The 22,977-nt window shown below is 36.7% G+C and overlaps 3 protein-coding genes across 3 annotated transcripts in view; 2 read left to right on the top strand and 1 right to left on the bottom strand.

Moving 5' to 3' along the window:
- The window catches only part of CEP290 (centrosomal protein 290), a 48,807-nt gene extending 46,093 nt beyond the window's left edge, over window positions 1–2,714 (top strand). The window contains exons 51-54 of the mRNA XM_054271211.1: window positions 813–886; window positions 1,032–1,135; window positions 1,532–1,635; window positions 1,926–2,714. Of these exons, the coding sequence (XP_054127186.1) occupies window positions 813–886; window positions 1,032–1,135; window positions 1,532–1,635; window positions 1,926–2,111 (468 nt within the window). The 3' untranslated portion in view covers window positions 2,112–2,714. The remainder of the gene's footprint in view (window positions 1–812; window positions 887–1,031; window positions 1,136–1,531; window positions 1,636–1,925) is intronic.
- On the bottom strand, window positions 2,709–9,239 carry RLIG1 (RNA 5'-phosphate and 3'-OH ligase 1). The gene is made up of 7 exons (XM_054271227.1): window positions 9,129–9,239; window positions 7,278–7,395; window positions 6,561–6,656; window positions 6,056–6,172; window positions 5,493–5,687; window positions 4,206–4,375; window positions 2,709–3,660 (listed from the first exon to the last, which is right to left on the bottom strand). The coding sequence occupies exons 1-7, from the start codon at window positions 9,216–9,218 to the stop codon at window positions 3,472–3,474; spliced, it is 975 nt and encodes a 324-aa protein (XP_054127202.1). The 5' UTR covers window positions 9,219–9,239; the 3' UTR covers window positions 2,709–3,471.
- Window positions 9,240–9,600: 361 nt separating this feature from the next.
- Window positions 9,601–22,743, top strand: CUNH12orf50 (chromosome unknown C12orf50 homolog). The gene is made up of 12 exons (XM_054279614.1): window positions 9,601–9,813; window positions 11,546–11,669; window positions 13,727–13,903; window positions 15,099–15,176; window positions 15,270–15,383; window positions 16,676–16,795; window positions 18,011–18,118; window positions 19,388–19,495; window positions 19,722–19,919; window positions 21,339–21,428; window positions 21,998–22,089; window positions 22,684–22,743. The coding sequence occupies exons 1-12, from the start codon at window positions 9,601–9,603 to the stop codon at window positions 22,741–22,743; spliced, it is 1,482 nt and encodes a 493-aa protein (XP_054135589.1).
- Window positions 22,744–22,977: the final 234 nt, after the last annotated feature.

The raw sequence follows: 22,977 nt of genomic DNA, 5'->3' as shown, positions 1-22,977 counted from the left end.
CAGATTTAACAGAGATAGAAGTATTACTCTGGGAGCAACACAGTTTCAAGTTTCTTTCATGTCTCAAGTACTGATGAAGGGATGAAATCAAAGTTAACTACATTTCAAAAAACAGAGCCTGTGTAAAAAAAAATTACCCAAATCCTTACCACATTAGGTGGTAACAGAACAAAAACCTCTAATTGCCAGTAGCCTCATGCGAGTTCATGAACTGTCACTGCATTTATTACCTGTACATAATCATATATTTAAACCACTGTTGTGCTCCTCCATCTTTACCAGGCATCTCTTTCAGAGGCTCCCTCCCTCTCTGGTCCCTCCCCCTCTTATAACTTAACTGCAGGCCACCCCTAGTCAGTGTACCCTATGGGGGTTGGCGTTGCAAATCACAGGGTTTTCATACAGTTTTTCAAAATGAACTGGTACAAACATGCAAATAAGCACATCAGTAATATTTTTAAAGCATTTGAATTATTTAGGCATATAAATTTCTTATGCATATGAATATAGTATATTGGTGTAGCTATGTATCCAACTTTTTTGTAAATCTAATTTCTAAATATTTATTTCTTCACCCTTCATGAAATATGTAGCAATGATCTTTACTAACTTTGGAAAGGCTGTCAAGAATGAGCTTTGGGTGCAGAAACTGTACAGGAACAATTAATTTTTTTCTGATAGCTTAATGTTTGGTTACATCCTTAGTATTATTTTCATTCTTTTTTAATCTTGTATTCAAGAGAACTCTATCTGAACTGCACTGCCATGGATATTGTTTTCAACATTAAAACTTCCTTAATTTTTCTTTTAAGATTGAGCATCTTAAACATCTTCCTGAAGCTGCAGGGACAGAGCAAAACATCATGAAGGAGCTTCAGCTTTTAAGGTAATGTACTTCTAAACTAACTAAACACCTCAGCCAATATACATGAAATAAGATCAGGAAATGGTCATTGCAATTTTTAGTTAAATATTTTATGGTTTAAAATGCTTTAATAATTAAAAAAATTCTATTTTTTTTTATATTCCAGATTAACTAATAATCAATTAGAGAAAGAAAAAGCAGAACTAATGCATCAGATGAACACTTGTAAGAATGAAAGACACACCTCTACAAGTGAAGGTCCTGCAGCTGGTAATAATTTTCAATACCTTAAAATAATTATCTTCTTGTATTTAGGGTCTGAAGCTACTTAACATGTGTGTGCAAAGTAATAATAAATCTACAGAATTATTTGAAGCAGATTAATACTGAAGTAGTGTAAACTCAAGCAGATTAAGGTCTTGGATTTTTGAGTACATGTACAAGCTTTTTAAAGAGAATTTTCAGTAAAAATCTCCATAATCAATTATTTTGAGCAACAGGCTGTAAACTTTGTATGATTTTCCCTAGGTGACTTGTTTGGTGATCTCCATTGGTTTTATTTACCCGTTTCATCTTTCAGGAGATGCAGAACTATTGAAACATGATTATTTGTGCCATGGGTTTTCACTACTTAATATTTCATAAAAAAAATCTTTATTTTTGCAGGACACAATAAAACTTTGGAGGATAAAATTGACAAACTACTGAAAGAAATGGATGACCTCCAGTCACAGCTGGAGGCTTCAGAGCTCGAAAAACAGAAATTAAAGGTGAGCTGCAAGGATCATCCTAGGCAAGATAACAAACAAAACTGTGGTTAGCTAGAAAGCTGTTTAATAGCTGAATTAATATTTAATGACAAAGTCAATTTTTAAACATTGTTTACAAAGCCTGTTTTGTTTTTATGAAGGTACTGTTTATGGGTAAAGTTTTTTGCTTCTAGACAAGATTGTTATTCTCTTATCATATATAAGTTTTTGCCCTCAAGAAAAAGGCAAAAAAGGTGTTGTGTACTATTAACAAAGTTCTGGATAAAGAACTCCTTCATTCTTTTCAATAGGAAGAGACAAAAGAGCTGAGAAGAGAACTAGAAACCTATAATCCTTCCTTTTTCGAAGAACTTGAGGATCTAAAATATAACTACAAAGAAGAAGTTAAAAAAAATGTTATCTTGGAAGAGAGATTGAAGCAACTTTGTGAAGATTTTGGCATTCAGGATAGTCCAGGCAATACTTCTGTTGATTAGGGTAGTGTTCAGTATCCTCATCATTGATACAAAAAATAAAATTGTCTGTGTTTATCTTGGAATTATACAAGTCTCTTAAATTTACGTTAGTTTGCACATACCTAAGAGGGCAGAATTGGATTATTCAACAATTCATTGTCAGTATTTATATACAGCAGTCAAAACAAAAGGGAGTTTTACCTCTCCCAGCTCTTGTGCAATAGTATATTTTAATTCAGAACAGTTAATTTGAGTAATAAGGTGTCAGGTAAAATTGAAAGTTTGGGCTTCTCTTAAAAGTTAGTAAGCATTTAAACTGTCAGCATACTAAGTATGCTAAGTCCCAGATCAGTAACAATATGTAATTTGTTCTTGTTGTCTTGTGCAACCATAATGTTTAACTCTGAACTCAGGGTGAATGTGCTGCATGTCTTTTCTTACATTCCTGGTTATTTTTACCTCAATGTTAAAAATTCCAAGAACAAAGAACTGAAAATGAAGCTGTAGTATCTCAGCCAAACCCCTGGTATTTTTGTACATAATTGATTTTTCATTTTGTTTATTTTGTATTTCTGGATGTATACTTTTATAGCAGAGATGAAATAAAGCCAACTCAAATGATCATTCAGTCTCACCTTTATTATTTATATACCTTATCTTACTTAATACGCCTGTGATGAAGTTTTGTAATTGAGACACATTTGTAAATGGGAATTACTAAGCCAACTCATGTCTCCCTCTACTTACTAGGCTCTCCAAAACAAAACTATTTTCTATTATTTACTCTTTTTGTCCCAATATAGTGCAAGTGCCTTTAAGATATAGGGTAGCTGGGTTTTTAAATAATAGCATAATGCTCCAGATGTACAGTTAAGTGATACCAGGAAGTTTTCCCCCATAAGAAACAGTTACAACTTCAAAAAAATTGTCAAATTTTAAGACTAATTCTGGTCCCAACTGAAATATGTCTTTTTACTGTTAAGAAGCTTTATGCTAAGTCTCAAATCTACATACAACAGTGTCAAAATAATTACATTTGTAGAAGCACAACCTATGTAACTTTTCCAGTTGATTGCATTCATTAGTAAAGCTTTTAGGACCAGCTAGTGGTAGAAAACATACTTCCTACACTTAATGCTAACAGTTTCCAGGAATGTGTTCAAAAGTCAAGGATTTTTCATAAAAGAAACATGCTGGAAGCTAGATCTCTGCTCTGACTGTCATAACTCTGTTATTTAGTCATTTAGGATAAACTTAAAATGATACAGTAGTACCTGGGCTGTTGCCCAAGCTAGAAGAGTATTCATGAAGAATTCTGTGGTAGACACAAGTAAGAGCAATGCAGAACATACAACAATTAACTTAAAAGAAAAACTTAATTTCAAGCATCAAACTTGATATCTTTGAGTCTGTCAAATTTTTGTCCATCCAACATTGAAAAATGGTGAAACAAACTCTTTGGTTCAAAGTCATAGTCACATTTAGTTCCATTAAAAGAAATTACAACAGGCTGAGAATTCAGGTATGTCTCTGCAAGTGGCCAAGGTAAACCAAGATGATGGCGATGGAGCTAAAAGAAAAGGAAAGAAGATCAGTTCAGCCATTTTGATATAGTGCAAAATTCCCAGCTTGAGAAGTGTGTGGGTGGCTGTGGTTTCTAGGATCCTCTGGATCAGGACACTTAAAATCATTAATAAGTGATCTCTGTAACATGAACAACAAAGTGCAAAAGGCAAACCAGAACCAAGGTGTCCTCCACAGTTTCAGAAATAGTATAAACCTGCTAATTAATCAGAAATCATATTCTTATTAAATAATACTTGTTCTATTAGTCAACATTATGAGAATTTAATTTTTAAACAGAGGAATTAAGCTTTAATGATTTCTATACAGAGAGACAAGAACATATGTTCTCAATTACTTTATAAGCATGTTGGGAATGAAAAAGTTCAACATGTTATGTTGTCATTCAGTGGCTTTTCTAATTGTACTGTCATCTTGTTTGTTGAAGAACATTCACTATTAAAGAATTTGGAAAAAAAGACAAAAAATGAATACAGTACATCACATTTTATATTCTTACAGTGCTTTCCACATGTCCATCCACATACTTGCCTTGATTAAACACCCATCATGGCAGTGCCACACAATTCCTTCAACTTTACCCTCCGTACAGCTTTCAAACCAAGACAGTATGTCATTTTGCTTCAAGGCAGGTGGATTCTTTATTTCAAAAGCTCCATGTGGGACCAGAAGATGTACAGGGTGCTTCTTGCTTCCCAATCCTACATTCAAAGAAACAAATACCTTCCTCCTAGTTAAGAGTGTTTCCTCACTTTTGTTATTGCAGATATCTTAAAAGCACTCTGTAAAGGTAAACTCCTATTAGATGCTACAATGTTGTCCTGCCTTTAACAGAACAGTTAATTAAATTTTTAAGTACCAAATGCAGCTGTCCCTTCTCACATTTTAATTTATATTTATTAAAACATCCTCCTCCTCTGTATAAAATAAACATGACACAGATTTATAGTTGTCTGTTTTCCATTGTGGTCACCACCTCAGTCACCATACAGCTAGCAGCTAAATCCTCCACCCTTCAGATCATGATCAATGGCACAAACATCTTAGTTCCTGAAAATCTGGCATATCTTCTCATGAATACTTAAAACTGGGCTGTTAACAACTGCATTGCCTTTTCCTGTTAACATAAATCTTCATTTAAGAACACAGCTATTAGAACTTTTTGTTGCAATTCTTGTACATACTGAGGAAGTGCTTAGGACCAGGGCAGGACTGTTTTTCCTATCCATCCTTGCAAGTCATCCTAACAGCAAAGCACAGAAGTTAGAACTCATTTGTGCTCATATGAAATTGGTTTCTCATTATAAGACTTATAAGCTTCTTTAAATGAAGAAGCCACAACTGAAATTTAGGCTCAATTACATTTCCTTAAAAAAATTCCTATTTTATCATCTAAGAATTGCAACTTGTGGGAGCTCCAAAAGCTAACTTTAGGGGCTCCAAAAAATGGCTGAATGAAGTTTTCTACTTCAATTCATCAAAAGAGTATGCAAAAAAGTGAAGGCTCCAAGAAACAAACTTAAAAAATTCTACTAGTATTTTAACAGTAATATTTACAACAGTTTTTCCAGTTTTTTGGAAGACAAAAGCAATGCATTTTTATAGTAACTGAGGTTTAACAGACATAACTAGTCCCATGACAACTCAGCTTTCTAAGGTATTTCTGGGTGAGAGTTCCTTCAGCCAGCCCTTTCTCTCCTTTCTAAGAAGGTTGCTACTGGAAAACCCTTAAAAAACTAACACAAAGAAAATGCATTGATTTCACTCCAAAATACCACTTAAGAAAAAAGTATTTAAGAACAGACCGCATAAACTTACCATATGGATTTGCATTAATATTAGTTCCAATCAACTCCAATGTTTGCTCTAAAATTTCTGATAATGGCACGGGACTGATTTCCAGAAGCCCTGGGTCAGCATGGTGTTTCAATACCAGTGCTACTCCAGCCTCATAATTTACAACAGATGAGTGCCAGCAATACTGCTTACTGTTCTTCTCCACAGGCACCCAACCTATGAGAAAACACATTTTACCAAAGTAAGAATCTGAAGTTATTAAATGCATACTAGAAGCTTTTACAGGCATTATAAAAAATCCTACAGCTAACTACAAAGAGAAAGAGTAAAAACTGTTATATCTTAGAAGAATGCAAATGTGACAATTATGCCTTCAGCTGAAGGCCTGTAAGTTTGTACAGCAAACTGCAATTATTTCCATGTGTCAGAAAAACAAAGCCTTTCTGGATAGTAAATGAATGACATTCCAATTTTATTTTTTCTGAATATGTTAACTACTATTTTTAACCCTGGACTTAATTCCAATTCACTTCAGAAATTCACACACACCTTTCCCCAGTTTACCTGTGCTGCATCATAGGTACCTGGCATATGTCCATTTTCATCAGGCAAAGGATTGCCATTAGAGAACTCTATGTCCTTTGCTGGAATCCAGGTATCCGGAACAGGCTTGAAATCCTCTTCAATATTCCAAACAAATTCTAGACATATAAATGCAACACTTTGTTTTTGATAAGCTGGTAACCAACTTTGCTTTAGTCATCTTTCAAGGCAATTATCAAAATACGATTGATTTTAACTTTGTTTGTTGCAGACAGTAGTCCCAGTTACTTTGTACAAACACCAACATCTGTCACACTCAAGTGGTTTACCATTAGGGTAGTTTAAAGATGCATTTAGCCTTTAAGAAGTTTAAAAGTTCAAAAATTAGGATTAAAAATTTAGCTACTTATTCCAGTTTAAATCTCTTCAATGTAAAGGGTGATGTTAAAAAAACTGGAGCAAGATAACTGATTATTTGTTAGCCTAGTTGTTTTTCTAACTGGATACCTCACATTGTCAAAAAGAAGGAAAGAAATCTTCACTAACCTTTGCAATCTTCCAATGAATACAAGAATCGCTTAAACCTTTTTTCACCTTGTTTGGAGGGTTTTCGATCCAACCTGGCCCATAGGTAGGGCTGTCCTAGGAGTTCCCAAAGACAAAACCAGCACTTTACTGAGGTGACCATATCCTGCAGAGTACTGAAGCCAGCTACATAACAGGCAAGATAGGAATTCCTATTTGCCACTAGAGAAATTTTATAAGCAAAGCCATCCACTCTAAATTCAAAGTACACTGTGAATTTCCAAATCTATTTTAGCTTCTATGTAGAGTCCTGCCTAGTGTAATACAGAGTTTACTTACAACTGCAGGTGAAGGCATGAGCCCCAGTGAGTCAATGAACCAGTCTTCTCATTTCCTTCCAACCTTTCTACTTCTATAAATATTCCCCAAGGAAATTAGACACTCTATTATACATGACCCAGTTTGCAAGGAAGGTTTACTAACAGGAAGTTTAAAAACTGAAATAGTTCCTGGACGTTGATATTCACTTAAATCATACTTCACATATTTTAGAGAGTAAATGCTAAAACAACTTCAGAAACACGTTCCAAGTCTATGGTAACTATTACTTTGTGGTGAACATGCTTAATGACACTTGAGTTCACAACAGCTGTAAATAAATCATACAAAAAAAGGGAAAACTAAGTAAAACAAGTTCTAGTCAGCATGAGAAATCTCCAAATGGATCTTCCTTATTACCTTTATATGTTGTTACATAACAGCAGGTTCCATCCACCTTTTCAGTAGGAACTGCATTGTGTACATCTGCCTCTAATGCCTTTCCAGTTATAGTGTCAGTTGCCAAAACTTTAAATGGCTGAAAAGAAGACAAAAGGCTATGTTACTGCCTTGCTCTCATAGGGATTCCTGCTCCTTTTTCAGTTGGCCTCTATAAATCCAGCTCTTTAGGTATTACACATTATAGGGCTGATTTCTAATAATTCCTTCAAAACTTGATAGTTTGCAAAGTACTCTAAGACAGAATAACTAGGGCAATCTGTTTGTAAAGTCTCTCCCTCTTTCCCATTTTTGATTATTATTTAAAGATGATTTTGCTTTCCCCTTTAAACAGGGCATATACACTACAAGGGTTGCACTCCAACACAGCAACATTTTGAGATCCACCTTCCTGCACTAAGGTTGCAATAGAAATTCCTCCTGACTAGCTCTTCCCAGGCTTTCAGTTTGGAGATGAAAGTCAATAGCACCATGATAGTGCAATACACAGAGCAGGTGTGTTTTTGCAAGGTAGCAAAAGCATCCTGGTATTAAACACTTAGCATCAGCAATGTCAGTTAAACACTTGCTTTGAAAGAGCAAAGAAATATATGACCTGTGGATCTTAAACAAACATCCAACTAGTATGAATTTCTAGGACTTCTGTACAGCTTCTCTAAGAGTTTCACTGCAAACATGCAATCAGTGGTGTTTGGATTCAGATATTTTTCTCTATAATTATTATGCCTCCCTCTTCTCTCCCCAGTTAACTTTGTCTTTTAATCTGGACTCTCTCTGCTAGCAAAACACAAAGCAAGTCCTTGTCTTGCAGAAGTCTTGAAACAGAATGTGGAATTCATAAAATGAGAACCTATGTTACATGACAAGACTGTTTCATATTATAAGATGTGTAACCATAACAAATAGCATATATCAAGACTACATTAAAAATGCCAGGATAGTGACAAAACATTCCCATTGGTTTTACCACCAGTACCAGCCCCTTTTTCCCTACCAGTCATAACCACGTTTTATTCTTGCCTGAACTTTAAAAATACAACAAAAACAAATCAAAGCAACAATAAAAAAATACAAAAAAAAACACCTAAGCCAAACCAGCCAAACAAAAATAGCACATGCCAGTTCCAGATCTATTACCCTGTTAGGTTTTTCTGTGAAGATAATCACCAGTGTAGGAAGGTACCCTTATGTTACCATTATTGAGATGGTTTAACTCTAAGTCGAACAATTATGTTACTGTTGTTTTGGCAACCATTTCAGCTCTTTCATCCAGAAGCGAATCACCAAGGGGAGAACACCCGCAGTTGCATTCAATCTCACTACACAGCTGCCACTAAAATCAGGGAACACAAGCTGGAGGTCTGCAGCTAGACAGGTGAGCGTGCCGCCCCAGTCTGCCCACACCTCACAGCCTCACTTTTCCTCCTACGAGGCTCACAGGCGGTAATGGCAGGCCGGTTTCCCACAGCCTCGCCGTGCGGCCATGCTGGGGTGGCCTTCACTTAGAAAAAGCAAACACAGTATCAGGGTGAACACCTGTACGCACTCGCCAGGGAAAGCGTGGGGCTGAGCTGGCACGGCTCCCAGATGGGCGTTCCTCCCTGCATTTCAGCGGGAGACCCCTACACAAGCCTGTCCCGTGAGGTTCCCTTAACTCTGCAGCCGACCTTCCGGCCACTCGCCCGTGGCTGGGGGCTCCGGCACGGTCCGTGCTGTTGCGAGCCGCGGCCCAGCGGTTTCCCCTGCGCTCGGACACGGCCCAGCCCCACCTGCCTGCCCCCCGTCCTCCCGTCCCGGTGCTGCCACAGCCACCTGTCGCTCCCGCTTGGCCGAGGGCTCGTCCTTCACCTCGGTGACGAACAAACACGGCACCTTGCGCTGCACCGCTCCCCGCCGCCTCATGGCCCCGGCCGGCCGCCCGCGCCCTCCCGCGCTGCCCTACGGGAAATGGAGTCCGGCGCGGCCGCCGCCGGGGGCGCTGCTGCGCGGGGCGGGGCCGCCTCCCGTCCAACATCGGGCCCAGCAGCGCCCGCCTCCGCTCGGCCGGCCCGGCACGGCCCGGCCGGGGGCAGCTGCGCTTTCTCCAGCGCCAGCTCCTGCGAGAGTAGATACCTATGGACTCCTGGGTCTATAGGTTCTGCCAGGAAGTTACTCTAGCGCGGACTTCTCATGGGCTCACAGCCCTCCCACCCACCTGCCCTGGCGTGGGACCCTGCGCAGGCTGCAGGTCCATGTCTGCCGCACCGTGGATCTCCATGGGCTGCAGGGTCACAGCTGCCTCACCATGGCCTTCACCACGGGCTGCAGGAGACACTCGCTGCCCGGCATCTGGAGCACCTTCTCCCCCTTCTTCTTCCCTGACCTTGGTGGCCGAGGGTTCTTTCTCCCACACATATTCTCACTCCTCCCTCTGACTGTTTTTGCCCAGCAGGCTGTGGCACCTTTGTCGTATCTGAGATTTGTTTTTAAGACCACAGTTGCATCAACAAGAAGTTGGGTATTATTTAAGCTTCGCTAAATTGGTTTGTTCCACTTCACATTAAAAAAGTACCAGAATGGGCGACTTTTTGAAACGACATAATATTCTATATTTTACTTGGATGCAGCAGAGAGGAAGGAAGGTGTTCAGGCTGGACAGGTCATGTAGCAGCATCATGCTGGTGTCCCAAGCTGGAAGAGCAGTTGGCAACTGTTAAAATGTAACATTCCATCCTGGCTAACAACTGCTCTCAGTTCAGTTCAACAGTTCAGCCACATGGAGAAGGTACCACATGCTTCCTTCAACTATTTTTTGTTTTAGCTACACTATCCACTGAGTTTATTGTCGTCTGAAGGTTTGGCATTTGGAAGAAAACTGTTTTCAGGATGATTTGCCTGACTGCTGATAGCTTTAATTCAAAGAAGTACTTACATTCCACCTGGTAAAAATCCAGGGATGGTTTTAGGGCTCTTGGTTATTCCATCCATTTTTAAGGGTCAGGGAGTTAGGTGTTAATGCCTGGGAGATGGGCTTTGTGTCTCAGGGGGTGGCCCAATTGTACTGACTACAATCCAAAAGTTTTTGGAGATGCTGCTCTTAGACTTAGCTGTTAATGTCTGGAACTGGGAGAAACCTGCTTCCAAACATTCTAATATTTTCAAGTAGGGCCTTGTTTTCGTTTAAAAAATTACTCAGAAACTCATTCTAAAATAACACCCAACGTGACATTTACAATTTTCAGGTGGGATGCCATTTACATCCAGGATATAAGCCTTGAGTTTACATATTCAGGGTGAATCTCGTGAGCCATTGCCTCTTTGGAATTACAAGTTTATCAAATGTTTGAGACAGATACCTCAGGTTATAAGAAGAAGTGAATTGCATCATCAGAGATGGTGCTAAACACTGCAGACTCTGATAAGATGGAGATGTGGAACAACAATTTTATGTATGACTACAATTGGAATGACTCGTGTTGTGGAAGTACTATCTCTGCAATATTGTGCAGACTTTTTAACTGGTGCCACATTGATCAATAGAGGGACAGCTGCAGTATGAGCATATGTATGAGTAAAGCTACAATTAAATAATTAAAAAAATCCATGTAAACAATCTATTATTCCCATTAGGTTTTTTAGGTTTTTTTCATCTTTAAAAACAGCTGAAGTTGAAAGATGGTGTGAGCAGTGCAATAGCAGTAGTGCCAACATCAAATCCCAATTTTTTTAAGTTTTTGTCGGGAATTTTTCTGGGTTTTGTTTCTTACCATGTGTTTTCCCATAGATTCATGTCCTTTAATAGTAAGACAGTACAAGTGCAAGATTTGCACTTGTACAGCACATTTGTTTGGAGATTTATCTGATTTTTCCATTGTACAGAAAAGTAAACTCAGCCACGTCAGTTAAATGACTTAAGAGATTTTTTTTCCTTCCCACCAGCTCATGAAAAGTCTGCAGCAAACTAAGTAGACTGTCTTACCCCTATTGTAATCTAGAAACAATTTTACATCACCGAACACCATTGACTTAACTCAGTAACTTTAGAGCTATCTAGAGCTTATGACAAGTCATAAAAGATAATTTGAAATGTTGTAAACTGTAAGAATGCGGTCCCACAAAATCTTGATCATACATTTACAGCAGTGTGAACTCTCATATATTCAATCCTAAATTCACACAGCATGTACTAATCCATTTATTCAATTTTGGTTGTTCTATTTACAACACCTGAAAACTGTTTTCTCCTGCAGCAAAACTACAGCAAGTTTTCCTGTTTCTGGGAGACAGAGCCTGTAGGCTGTAGGAGGATAAGCTGTGATTTCTTTCACAGAAAACCTCGCAATATAAATGGACTTTATTTGCCACCTAGTAACAGTGAGTAAAAATATTTTCTAAACAATTTGTTCACTAGAGTAATGAAATAGACAAAAATATCCTTCCAGTGCTTATGTAATATATAGTAAGGTCAAGAAATGCACCATGATGAATCAATCAGGTATGATCTGCTAGCCTAGCAAGTTTAAGGGAAAGAAAGGAATTTGAATAAGATTACCACATGAATGATTTTAGCTGTCATATTATGAATCTTCGTACCTATTAGTGATATAAAAGATGAAGTCGCATATAGGTTGCTGAGATACATGGAATAAAAATGTTGCTTGACTTGAATTTCTGATAGAGTAAATCTCTCTAGTAATTCAAATGGTTAGTATGCAGGTAATAATTTAAGAGAAATCAAAAGCAGTGTGTGTGGTGGGATGAGGAGAGACACCAATATCTGTTGATAGAGCACATGTATGGATGAGACACCCCTTGTAGAGATAACACCAGATAACAGAGCTGTTTGTGCAGATGTATTTCCAGTTTGTTGTTTTGAATAAAAATTTGGGGCTTGAACATTGGTTAAATATTACTGAAGTACAATAATAGTGTATAAAGCAACACTCTTATTTGTGGAAAAATCCACCATTACAAGACCCTTTTTTTCCTCATCCATTTCTAAGAGGAGCTCTTAAATACCAGAAATCCTGGTAGACAGCTGGGACCTGGAACAGGATAGTAGTCCAGGGCAAACAACAAAGCAGGAAGCAGGAGTGAGGAGAGCAAGTCACCATGAAACCTGATGTTCCTGAAATTGCCCCAGGAACACGTAGCCTGTGGTATCTGGGCATGTGGAGCCTAACTAAGCACACAGGATCAAGGATCAGACCTGGAGTGCTGTTTATCCAGGTGCCCATTCTGCCTTCAGCACAGCTCCCCTTACACAGCACACTTTTGGCTGTGGTGCAAGTCAGAGACTGTGCCCAAAAGCACTGTGGGCAAGGGTCTCCTGTGCCAGAGCAATGTCTGACAATCACAGCTGGAAAACAGACCAAACCCTTTTACTTTTTACTGAAATATGTACAAAGTTCAAAGCCTGTGTATGCCACATTGCTGATACTAAGTGTGCTTTTTCTGTTGTTCTTATATTCAAAAATCTTGTTAAACAAATTTAATTTAACTTATTCTACATGGGGCTAAAAATAGCCTGTTCTGAACACTGAAAAAGGCTCCATCAAGTTAGTGTTGTATCTTATACATCTCTTACATGAGGTGCAACAAATCTTATGCAATCATGTTATGAGAATAGGTTTAACATTGTATACATGGTGCTCATAGGCAAGCAAGAGATGCACAAAAATAAAAACAACTGGAATAATAGAAAAATGCCCACTCTTTCTTTTAGACTGGAAAATATACCAAATTTCACTATTTTTAATATAATGCACAGGATATGGTAGTTGAATATCAGTCAGCTAAAACAATAACTGTAGACTCACCATCTTTCATAATTTTGCTTTTTTGTCCATTGTATTTCCTTGCTCTTGGAATGTGTTATCCCAGTACTAAAGCCATTTTGCTGAAAATATTATGTGTGGAGATAAATTCCTTAGCAAATTAATATATAAATTCCTTAGGAAAATTATATATATTCTGATTTTCTTTCTGATTAAGTGTAAATTATTTTTGTGTACTTTACATTCCTTCACAAAATCTACATTTTGTACCTACCTAGTAATGAGAGTTGAGATTTAGTTTGATATAAAAAAAAGTCTTAAATTTAAAATGAGCAATCCTGTGCTTAGCATTGCTGAATTCTTCAAAATGGATGCTGTAGGGAATGATACAGCATGTTTGCAACTTTTTAAAATAGTGCAGTGATGAAAATGTTCCACATTTCAAAAGTCTGTACTCAGCAGTGCCTGTGTCCGTTCAGAGGAGCTGGCACCTGTGTTTTTCATACTTTCTGGAGTTGGAAGGCACTCTCTTGCGCACAACATATATAATGCCTAATCTTGATAATGTTTTCAGAAGTATGCCTGCTGCTGTCAGTCTGGATGTGATACTTTCATTTCCTTCTACCAAAAGAAGTTTAATGTTGTTGTCTGCAGATGTCCCATTGAAACAGGATGTCCAAGGAGGCATTCTGCATCCAGCCCATCGTCAGGACTCACTCAGAAATCAAGACAATGTTTTAGTACCAATTCATCCTCCACTGATTATAAACCTCAGTGATGAAGAGGATGATGAAGAGGATGATGAAGATGATGATGACGAGGATGACAACTGTAAACAGTTTTTTTCTTTTATAAGCAAGTTGTATGGGTTTTGTCAGCTCTTGCAATGTACCTCACAACTGGCTTGTTATAATAACCATGAAACTTTTAGAAAAGACTTGTTGAAAAGTTTTTTGAGATAGTTTTCAGCTGATCTTTAAAATGTTGGAACTGGTAGTCACCAGATGTGAGCAGGCAGTATTGTCTAAAGCCTGCAATCCAGTTCAAATGGCCATCAGAAACTCTTCAAAATTCTGGGATGAAATTACAAGTTTGGGGGGTGTTTGTGTCTGAGAAATAAACTTTTGAACAAGGGCTGTATGCACTCGTCAGTGAAAGTGAAGTCACAAGTTTTTTACAAAAGATAATTGTGACTTAAGTAATTTTTCAGCTGATTTACCAAACTCTGTAGGCAGTAATTTTTTAGAGAAAGTTATTCTTAAATCTAGCAAAGAGAGTTGATGTGAAACTCTCCAGTAGTTGAACTGAATGTTTTTACATTTATATATACATATATGTTAGTACAGTTAAACCATTGACCATATCTCACTTAGGGATAAGAGACTCATGGGAATGGAACAAATGGCACATTCCTGGAGAGTGAAAAGTGAAAGAATTACCTGCTTTCAGGCATGCATTCAGCAAATTGCTGTGCTGCCCCAACCCATTTTTCACTTTCCCACTGCCCGTCAGGTTGGCTGGTAGACCAGCCTGTTAATGCCTCCTAGCTTGGCCTCAGCCTGAGTATGCCACTTAAACAGTGTAGAAAGCAGGGCTTTGCTAATCCTCACAGCCTTAGCTGAGAGAGATCCAGAGCACTCACTTCACCTGCTCTGCCAGCAGGCATTACAGGGCTTTGTAACTTTGGGCAAAGGTTTTGTGACAAGCACTCTCTGGTGACACATTGAATCCAATTTCCTTGTGGGTAGAAATGAAAGATTATTTTGAAAATGAATATTGAATGTATTTTTGAATCCTTTTGACTTAACAAATGTTTGCTTTTAGAAATATGTTTTAACTGCAATCCCATTGAACATGAAAATACCTAATATTAAGTAATCATTTTTCAGTTCAGAAGCACAGGTTGCAGTCAAAACATAAAACAGCCAAATGACAAAAATTAAAGTCATTATCATATTTTATTATTAAGAATTATCAAAGGTCTTTGTATAGTTATCTTGTAATATTTTACAAATATTTCCTGCAGATGTTTCTACCTGGATGCCTAAGACTGTTATAGATATTGAAGAGGAAAGAGCAATAAGGGATATATGCTATAAATCTGGTAAATATGAAATTAATCATTCTTTCCCTAAAAGCAATGCTTCCAATACAGTAAACTTTAGTGCTTTTTTTTCCCATCTTGGGGCGTGTGTAGGAGAGTATTATGGGATTCAGAACCCTTACAAACACCAATCAACAAAAACTGTGTCTTCACCGTGGCAAGATGAGTTATTGCCCTTGGAAACTACTGAGCAAAACTTGCAGAAAGGCAAGTATTTTGATTTCTTTGAATTGTATTTACCACTTCTAAAACTGCTGTAACAGGGAGAAGCTATTACATAGTTTGCACTTCCTCCCTGCTTTTTAAATTAGGTGAAAATAAAATATTGCAGAAACGTATTTGTCAGCAAATTGCACAAACACTTCATTCTTCTTTGCCATTTATATAGTCACACTTGTGCTGATGACCTGCATCAATTGTGGATGGAAAAGGTAGAAATGGGCTATTAACACAATCTTTTCTGACATACACAACATAGATTTTTCATATAATTTCATGATAAAGATTTATGTAGTCTAATTTTAACCATCCTAAGGTTAGGAATATAGTTTGAATTTCTCATCTAGGCTCTCTGGTGAAAATAAAGAGAGACAGGAACTCCAATGAATCTCCTTTTTATTGAATCACCAGGCAGTACCAAAGGGTGAGATGAGCCACTTTTCCAGAGGTGCTCCTGGACCTCTGCTGGCTCTCCTGGGTGTCTTGATGTCAAAATGTAGTGTTAAGTCAAATTTTTCTATAACTAAATTTAGATTAAATGCCTCCTTCGACTATCTTGTAAAAGAGAAGAACAAAAGAGTTACATTTTGTTTTGAATTCTGGACTATCCAACATAATTAGGGTCAAAGGAATATGAATTTATAAATATTTACCTTAGTTCTTATTGTCTATCATTTACTGTTCTCTTCTAATTTCTAAATTTGAAATGTTTGTTATTCAAATAGTTTTGATAAATTCTTTCTAACAAATACACAGATATATTTAGTGTATAGATGACAGAATTAGTGACAGATGTGTGAACATACCTTTTAAGAAGTGTCTTTATTTAGTGTCATCTATCATTAGATGCATGAATAGAAAAAGATTGATTTGCTTCTCTAAAACAGTTTTTCAATTGAGTTCTCTGAGGCTTCAGGTACTATGATGACATGCATTCTGGAAATGCCATAAATTCTGTTAGATAGGATTAATAAATATAATTCATGGGTAGAGAAAAGCTCATCAATAAAGAGGTAATTTATAGCTAGGTCTTTACTTTGGAGCCATAGTCTTCTTTAGTGTATGAGTTATGATATTTTCTAATAGACCATGAAAGATAGACATCAGTTACACTAGACAGGATTCAAATAATTAATAAAAGAGAAAGAAGGTTATGAAATTAGAGGTTAAGAGAAATTGCACTAAACTAATCAATGGCTCATAGGGGTGGAAGGAAGAGAATGTCAGTGCCATTACCTGTGCTTACACACAGCTAAACATTCTTTCTGTTACCTTTCCAGGTGATGGCAACACGATCCCTATAAGATTTAATAATACAAGAAAAGAAAAGGAGAGTTCAGAAAGGAGAGTATCAATAGAGAGTATTCCCAGAACAGACCTTAAATCCTTTGACAGTGGAGGTAATATACTGTAGTATCAGCTTCTCATTGCTGAATGTCATGTGATAAATAAAATAACTAAATATGCATGCAATAAACTTCCACATTTTGCATTTGAGTTATTATATGTTCTTTATGTTCTAGACACTCTTTCTCATGCTGAATCATTCATTATAACAATAAATCATAAACATTGTTTATGATTATATATTATGCTTATTTTAGGATTGCAGTGGAAAAAATCCTTTATGCAGATTACAGTAGATTTTGGGAAAGAAAGGGTTCTGTGGAGTTATGAAAAAACAGGCACAGAGATGCAGACAAATTGGTTAGAGCCTGGTGCTAGTAACACCAAGGACGTGTGTTTGATCCCTGTATGGGCCATTCATTTAAGAGATGGCCTTGGTGATCCTTGAGTCCCTTCCCACTCAGAATATTCTGTGACTGTGATTCTATGACTGTCTGAAGTCTAAATGCTTTCAAAAACTGTTACTTTTGTGAGACTATCCATAGTTAAGATGAAAAAGCTTTGTATTTTTCAGTTATCCTACAGAAAAATAGCAAAGCTGTAATCCTGCAACTTGTGTAACCGGATCCGATCCCTCTGCATAAACTTGGTTGACCTTACTGAAGACACACTGTTTTGACCAATTGAGTTCAGTATTGAATCATGTTAATAAAATTGAAGAATGCCACATTCTCTTTGAATTTGCTTAATACTTAGTGATATTCAATCCTTTTTTAATAAATATTTATTAATGATAAAAATAATAATAATTGTAGTATTCTTTTTCCCCCTTAGTTTATCAATACAAAATAGTGCAATACCATGCTAGGGCTGCTTCCTCTAGCTTGAAGCAAACTGGTGTGTGTCTTCTAGCTCCAGAACTATTGCACAGTAGAAATGAATCTTACATTCTACATCTTTTCCTGTCACCTTTATGTACAAAAGTATCTTTCTTTTTGGATATTCTTTATAAACAGTTAACACTGAGCCACAATTCAATAATTGAATCTCTTTTCACAATCATATGTATTTAAAGCTTTTAACAGGCTGTTTAACAACTCTGCTTGCCAGACTATTTTTTCTAATTTTTGTGAGCCTTATTAAATTAGCTATTTGGTTTCTATTCACTTCAGCTAAAAACATGCCACTTAAAAAGCAGACTCTTTGCATTGTTCACCTTTCTCAGGGTGCTCTCAAGTACTGATAACTATGAGACTTCTTTCCTGCAGGAGGTGGTGGTTCTGTGATACAGAGGAGCACATTTATTGATGGAAACAGATTTGAGGCACTACCTAGGGAAAAAGAACCAATTATATCAAAGTATTCCAATGTGAAAGGTACTTCATTACTGTGTATTCGCAAATTTTTAGATTAGATTACTTTTGTTCCTCTGCAAGTGTGTTGAACATTATATATTTTGTGCAAAACCATTCTGAAGTGAAATTTCCATTAACAGTGTGAATTCTTTCACTGCAAGATGACAGCAGTTGTTGTATGTTATGGTTTAATTCTGCTTCTTTCAGCCAGTTTTCATCCTCTGATAGATTCAGTTATGAGTCCCTGAGTTACTAAAGTCTTTGATGCACATGTTAGATCATGGGGAATGCTGTGCACTTTCCACTTTGCACAACTAAAACAGATTTGATTGTAGGTAGTATCTCACGGAACACAGGACTTAATAAAACCAGTAAAAATATAGTTAAGGAGAGAACATAACACTTGTGATAGAGTATGTTTATCAAAAACTAGTCATGTAAGCAAATTAAAATACCTTCACCAAAGTACCTTAATGATAAGTTTCATCCTTTTCACGGGAGAGTTACAGAGTATATTTGTCCATTTACAAAATATTATTGTGAGTAGAGTGTTATCCAGTCATTTCTTGGCAGTTTTAGAATAAAAGGGGAAAAAAGGGCAGATTTTGGTCTTTAAACTACCCCATAAACTGAAGCAGAAGTGGAGCATTTCTGCCACATTTTGGCCTGAAATGGTAGGAACTAAATGTACTTATTTACATTAGCAGGAAAAAAGGGAGAACAAAGCCCCATCTTCCCAAAGAGTAGCAGGGCCAGAAGAGTGCTGTGGGTACTTTACAATGCAACTTTCCCTGTGAAGTTCAGTTTGTAGTTTGAAGTGGGCTTACCTATGCAACCAGTGCTGTTGCAAATTTACCTCCATCATTTGTAGTATCTTGTTATGTTCCTGCACTGCACATGTCCAGGGTGTATCCAGATGCTACAGGCGGAAGTCATTCATGGTTCAGCCTGGCATCCTTTGAAGTGCATGTGTTGGTCTCCATGGGCTTAGCCATGGATGTTCCAGAGCTCCACACCTATGCAGTGTAGAGAAAGGATGATCTGATTTTTGCATTTAGAGTTAATTTTTAAGTTGTTTTTAAGATTTCTTCTGCTAGAGGAAATATAGACACTGTTGCTTTCCTTCTGGGGAATGACACTTTTAATATAATTAACATGTGAAACCATGTGCCATCCAAAGGGACCTATTATGAATTAGGGGATTATAAAATAAAAATACCACAGTATTTTTGGCTATGAACATTTTTTGTGCTTTCTAAAAAGTGAATACATGTTATTTTAATCCCTCAGAAACAAACTACACTGAACTGGTAAAGAACCACCACTTTAAGGAAGTAAAGGAAAATAAAAGGATTTCTGAGGAGCGAAGAAATTCAGCTAGTGCAGTAACTGGCAAAGGTATTTTGAAAAAGTCATGAGCTTATTCATTTGTATTTACTAAACTGTGAGATGTTTTAGCACTATCTAGTAAATTTCTGTTCTTAGTGTCAAATATGGGCAGCCCATTCTTGGATTGGTCTGTCTACAAAGAACATTTTTTTAATCTTGTTTGGTCTCCAGTTGCATGCACTCTGTGAAATTTTGAATAATAAGACAACCATTTTGGTTGTATTTTCCCTTTTAGGAATTCACACTCCAGACCCCAAAGGAAAACCAGGTTATCAACAAAGGGGTCAAAGTAAGGACAATGAAACTGCTTCTTCCAGTCCATATGGGAGAGACACTGGAAGATACAATCATTTAAATTCTCCAGAACCTCGACGATCAGCTTATGTCGTCTACCGGACTGTCACTCAAAAACCAAAATTCAATGGACCTACAGGTGGGTTCCTTCATACACAGAATTCTTAAAATGCCTGTCTATATTATGCTGGTCTCAATTGGGTCCCTGCAGCTGAATAATAAATTATTTATTCTTAAATACAGGCATGAGTACATTTGATCAAGCATAATTTGCACAAGTTGATTTTAGCCATATCCATAGACAGAAACGTGAAGATTTATAAAGCTTTATAGTTTGTCAGACAGAATATTCACAAAAAATCTTTGAGCCATCTTTACAGTAGGAATTCATGGATGCAATGAAGTGGTGATGTGCACAAATAGAGTGATCCCCACTTTATACAGCATGTCTCACGTGATTTATTCTCTTCAAATATTTAATAAACCTTGAAAAATTCACCTTTAAGTTCTTATTTTATTCTAACTACTTATAGTAGAAGTATGTTTTGCAGTAGAATTTCAGTCGTGTCTCAAGAATTGTTTCTTGTTCAACCTTATTTTTCCCAGTAGGAAATATGCTGCTTGCTTTGCAGAATATATTTCCATAACTGGGATTTCACTGGAGATTTCATGATTATGAATTTTTATTTATTTTCATGATTTAGGATTATTTTTTGTCTTGAATAAACAAGGGTTTTGGTCATATTCACAATTCTGTTATCAATTTAAATGCAGTGTAAATCTTTATATTTAACATTAGTATTATTTTTTTCACATTAATTATGTCGGACAGAGGACTAAATCTATTCTTTCTGCTGCTCATAAAGGATGGTTCTTTCCTTCATCTTACTCTACTGTCTTCTTGATGGTACATGCTATGTCATTAATTTGACAAGAAGCCTACAGGTGGGATTCTGTCTTGCATCTTTCTTTCTGGCAATCTGCTTCAGATTTATTACACCCTTCACTTTATTTTAATCTTGCTAATGTATATATAGCCTCCCCCTAACTAGTACATCATTTGGGCTTTATTTGAATTTTCAGTTTCTCTGTTCATGGTTTCTCTGGCTTATTTGTTTTTTCATTTGTCACTTTGTCAACAGATTTTGTGGGAAATAATTTAAATAATCAGAAATCAAAAAAGTGATTTTGTCCTGGCAGTTTCAGTCATCTCTCTTAAGCTGGGTTCATTCTCCATTTTGAGGTGCCTCCCTGTCTTAATTTCTAATAACAAAGACCTCCTTCAGACAGAGTAATGCCTATTTTAAGGTGAATAAACCGAAAAAAATTCCAACATTGGTGCTTTGTCTTGAGTAAAAATAGTTTTTTTCTGTGAATGTTTGCTTTCATTAAATGTGAACAAGGTCGTGTAGAGATTATATAGAGAGAACATTCTTTATGTGAAGAATACATTTTATTAAATTTCCAGGTTAAAAAAGGATAGAACATTTTTGAAAAAATGGGAATCAGCATTTTTCTTTAAGAGCAATCATTTATATTTTTGTTGCCTTTATTTCAGCAGTACCTGAGTCCTATGGTCAGAAAGGCTCCAAACAAAAGAATCAGCCTGACGCCAATAGGAGATTTTGGACACAAACAGAAAACTATGGTAACATTTACACATTGTGCATAAACTGAAAATTGTAGGATTATTACAAAATTATAATTTTAATTATTGCATTAAGATGGAATTTAAAAAAGGATATTAATAATATTAATTTTTAATCTATTTTTTTAGAAAATGGTTTGTAATTAGGCAGCATATTCTGAGGCACAATCAAATGTCTAGCAAAAAGCCATAATATAGCCTTGTGTATCGGGCTTTCACAAGCAGGGATAAAACAGAAGCTGTTGATGTCTTTGGGAAGGTCTTTAGCCCAGGAACATTCCCTTGGTTAAAACCAAGGATGTTCATAGCAGAATCTCCTCATTTGGAAGATCACATGAGCCTCATGGAAATGCTGCAAATTATGCTGCAAACAATGTTGCAAATTATCTTTAAAGTTCTAGAGAGTCTGCCTTTAGTAATAGCTTGTGTTTCAGAGGCAATATCTGACTCATCTGATACATTCATTGAAACTTCAGTCACTGCAATATTTAATTCACATATCAGACTAAGGGACTCTTTCCTGAAACTGTGGCTGAAATTAGGAAACAATTTATATGTTTTTCCTACAGGCAAATATACTTCAGGATCTTCTAATTCACCAGCTTGGAGGAAAAGAAATCCACAAGCAAAACCATTCTCTAAATTTAAAATAACCACTCAGGTAATTGATAGAAATGGTTACAATTCAGCCTTTTTAGGAGAAATGGCATGTCTCTGCCCACCTAGAAAATGTAAAAGTGCTTGTAAAACTTCCTCATTCAAAACCTGCAAGATTCTGATCAATATTGAGTAGCTGAAAGAGCAGTTAATAGGTTTGTTTACAGTCATGTACCTTTGCCTGAATAACTAACCTGTCATTTCTGTTTCTTTTACCAATAACACTTATATGAAAGCAGAGTGCATACTCTAAAACAAAGTGCTACAAAACGCAAGTTTTGGATTCTTGCACCAGACAAAGACAGTAGAGACCATATAAGTTTGGTCTGTTTCTCTGCTGGATTGTTCATGATGCTTCAGCAATGACTGAACTGCAGTAATTAGCTGAAGTCTGAAGCCATGAAAGGACTCAGGCTACAAAATGTTTGCAAGATACCCTAAAGATCATTCATACATTTTACAACTGCCCTGAAAACTGAGATTAGAATGTCTATCTCATGTTAAATTTTACTTCTTAAAATGTTTCTGAAGGAGCATGTAGTTTTACTCTAAGAAATTATGCTCAGAATTTTCTGTTTTATATCTGTTTTGACAGCAGAATAAAGAAGACATGGAAGTGAATAAAAAAGGAGAAAAAGAAACCTGTAAAGGGAAATAAGGAAATGATCAACTCGGATGTGGTAGACGATGAAGAAAGATGAAGAAACTGCAAATTCCAAAAAGAAGGTGCAGGAAGGAAGCACACTATAGTGTTTCAAAACTGGTTAAAAATTCTTAAAAGTATGCTCTGCATGGTGACATATAAAGATCTATATCCACTATGTTTAATCTACTATAAAATTTTGGCACTTGAAGTTATTTTTACAGACTACGGCTCTACACCATAGACTGA

Source organism: Melozone crissalis, unplaced genomic scaffold (genome assembly GCF_028551555.1).
Source record: "Melozone crissalis strain CALT ecotype California unplaced genomic scaffold, PUWL_Pcris_2 ptg000004l_1, whole genome shotgun sequence".
NCBI classification, from domain to species: domain Eukaryota; kingdom Metazoa; phylum Chordata; class Aves; order Passeriformes; family Passerellidae; genus Melozone; species Melozone crissalis.
Note: the sequence above shows the minus strand (reverse complement) of the source record. Positions and strands in the feature narration are given on the sequence as shown.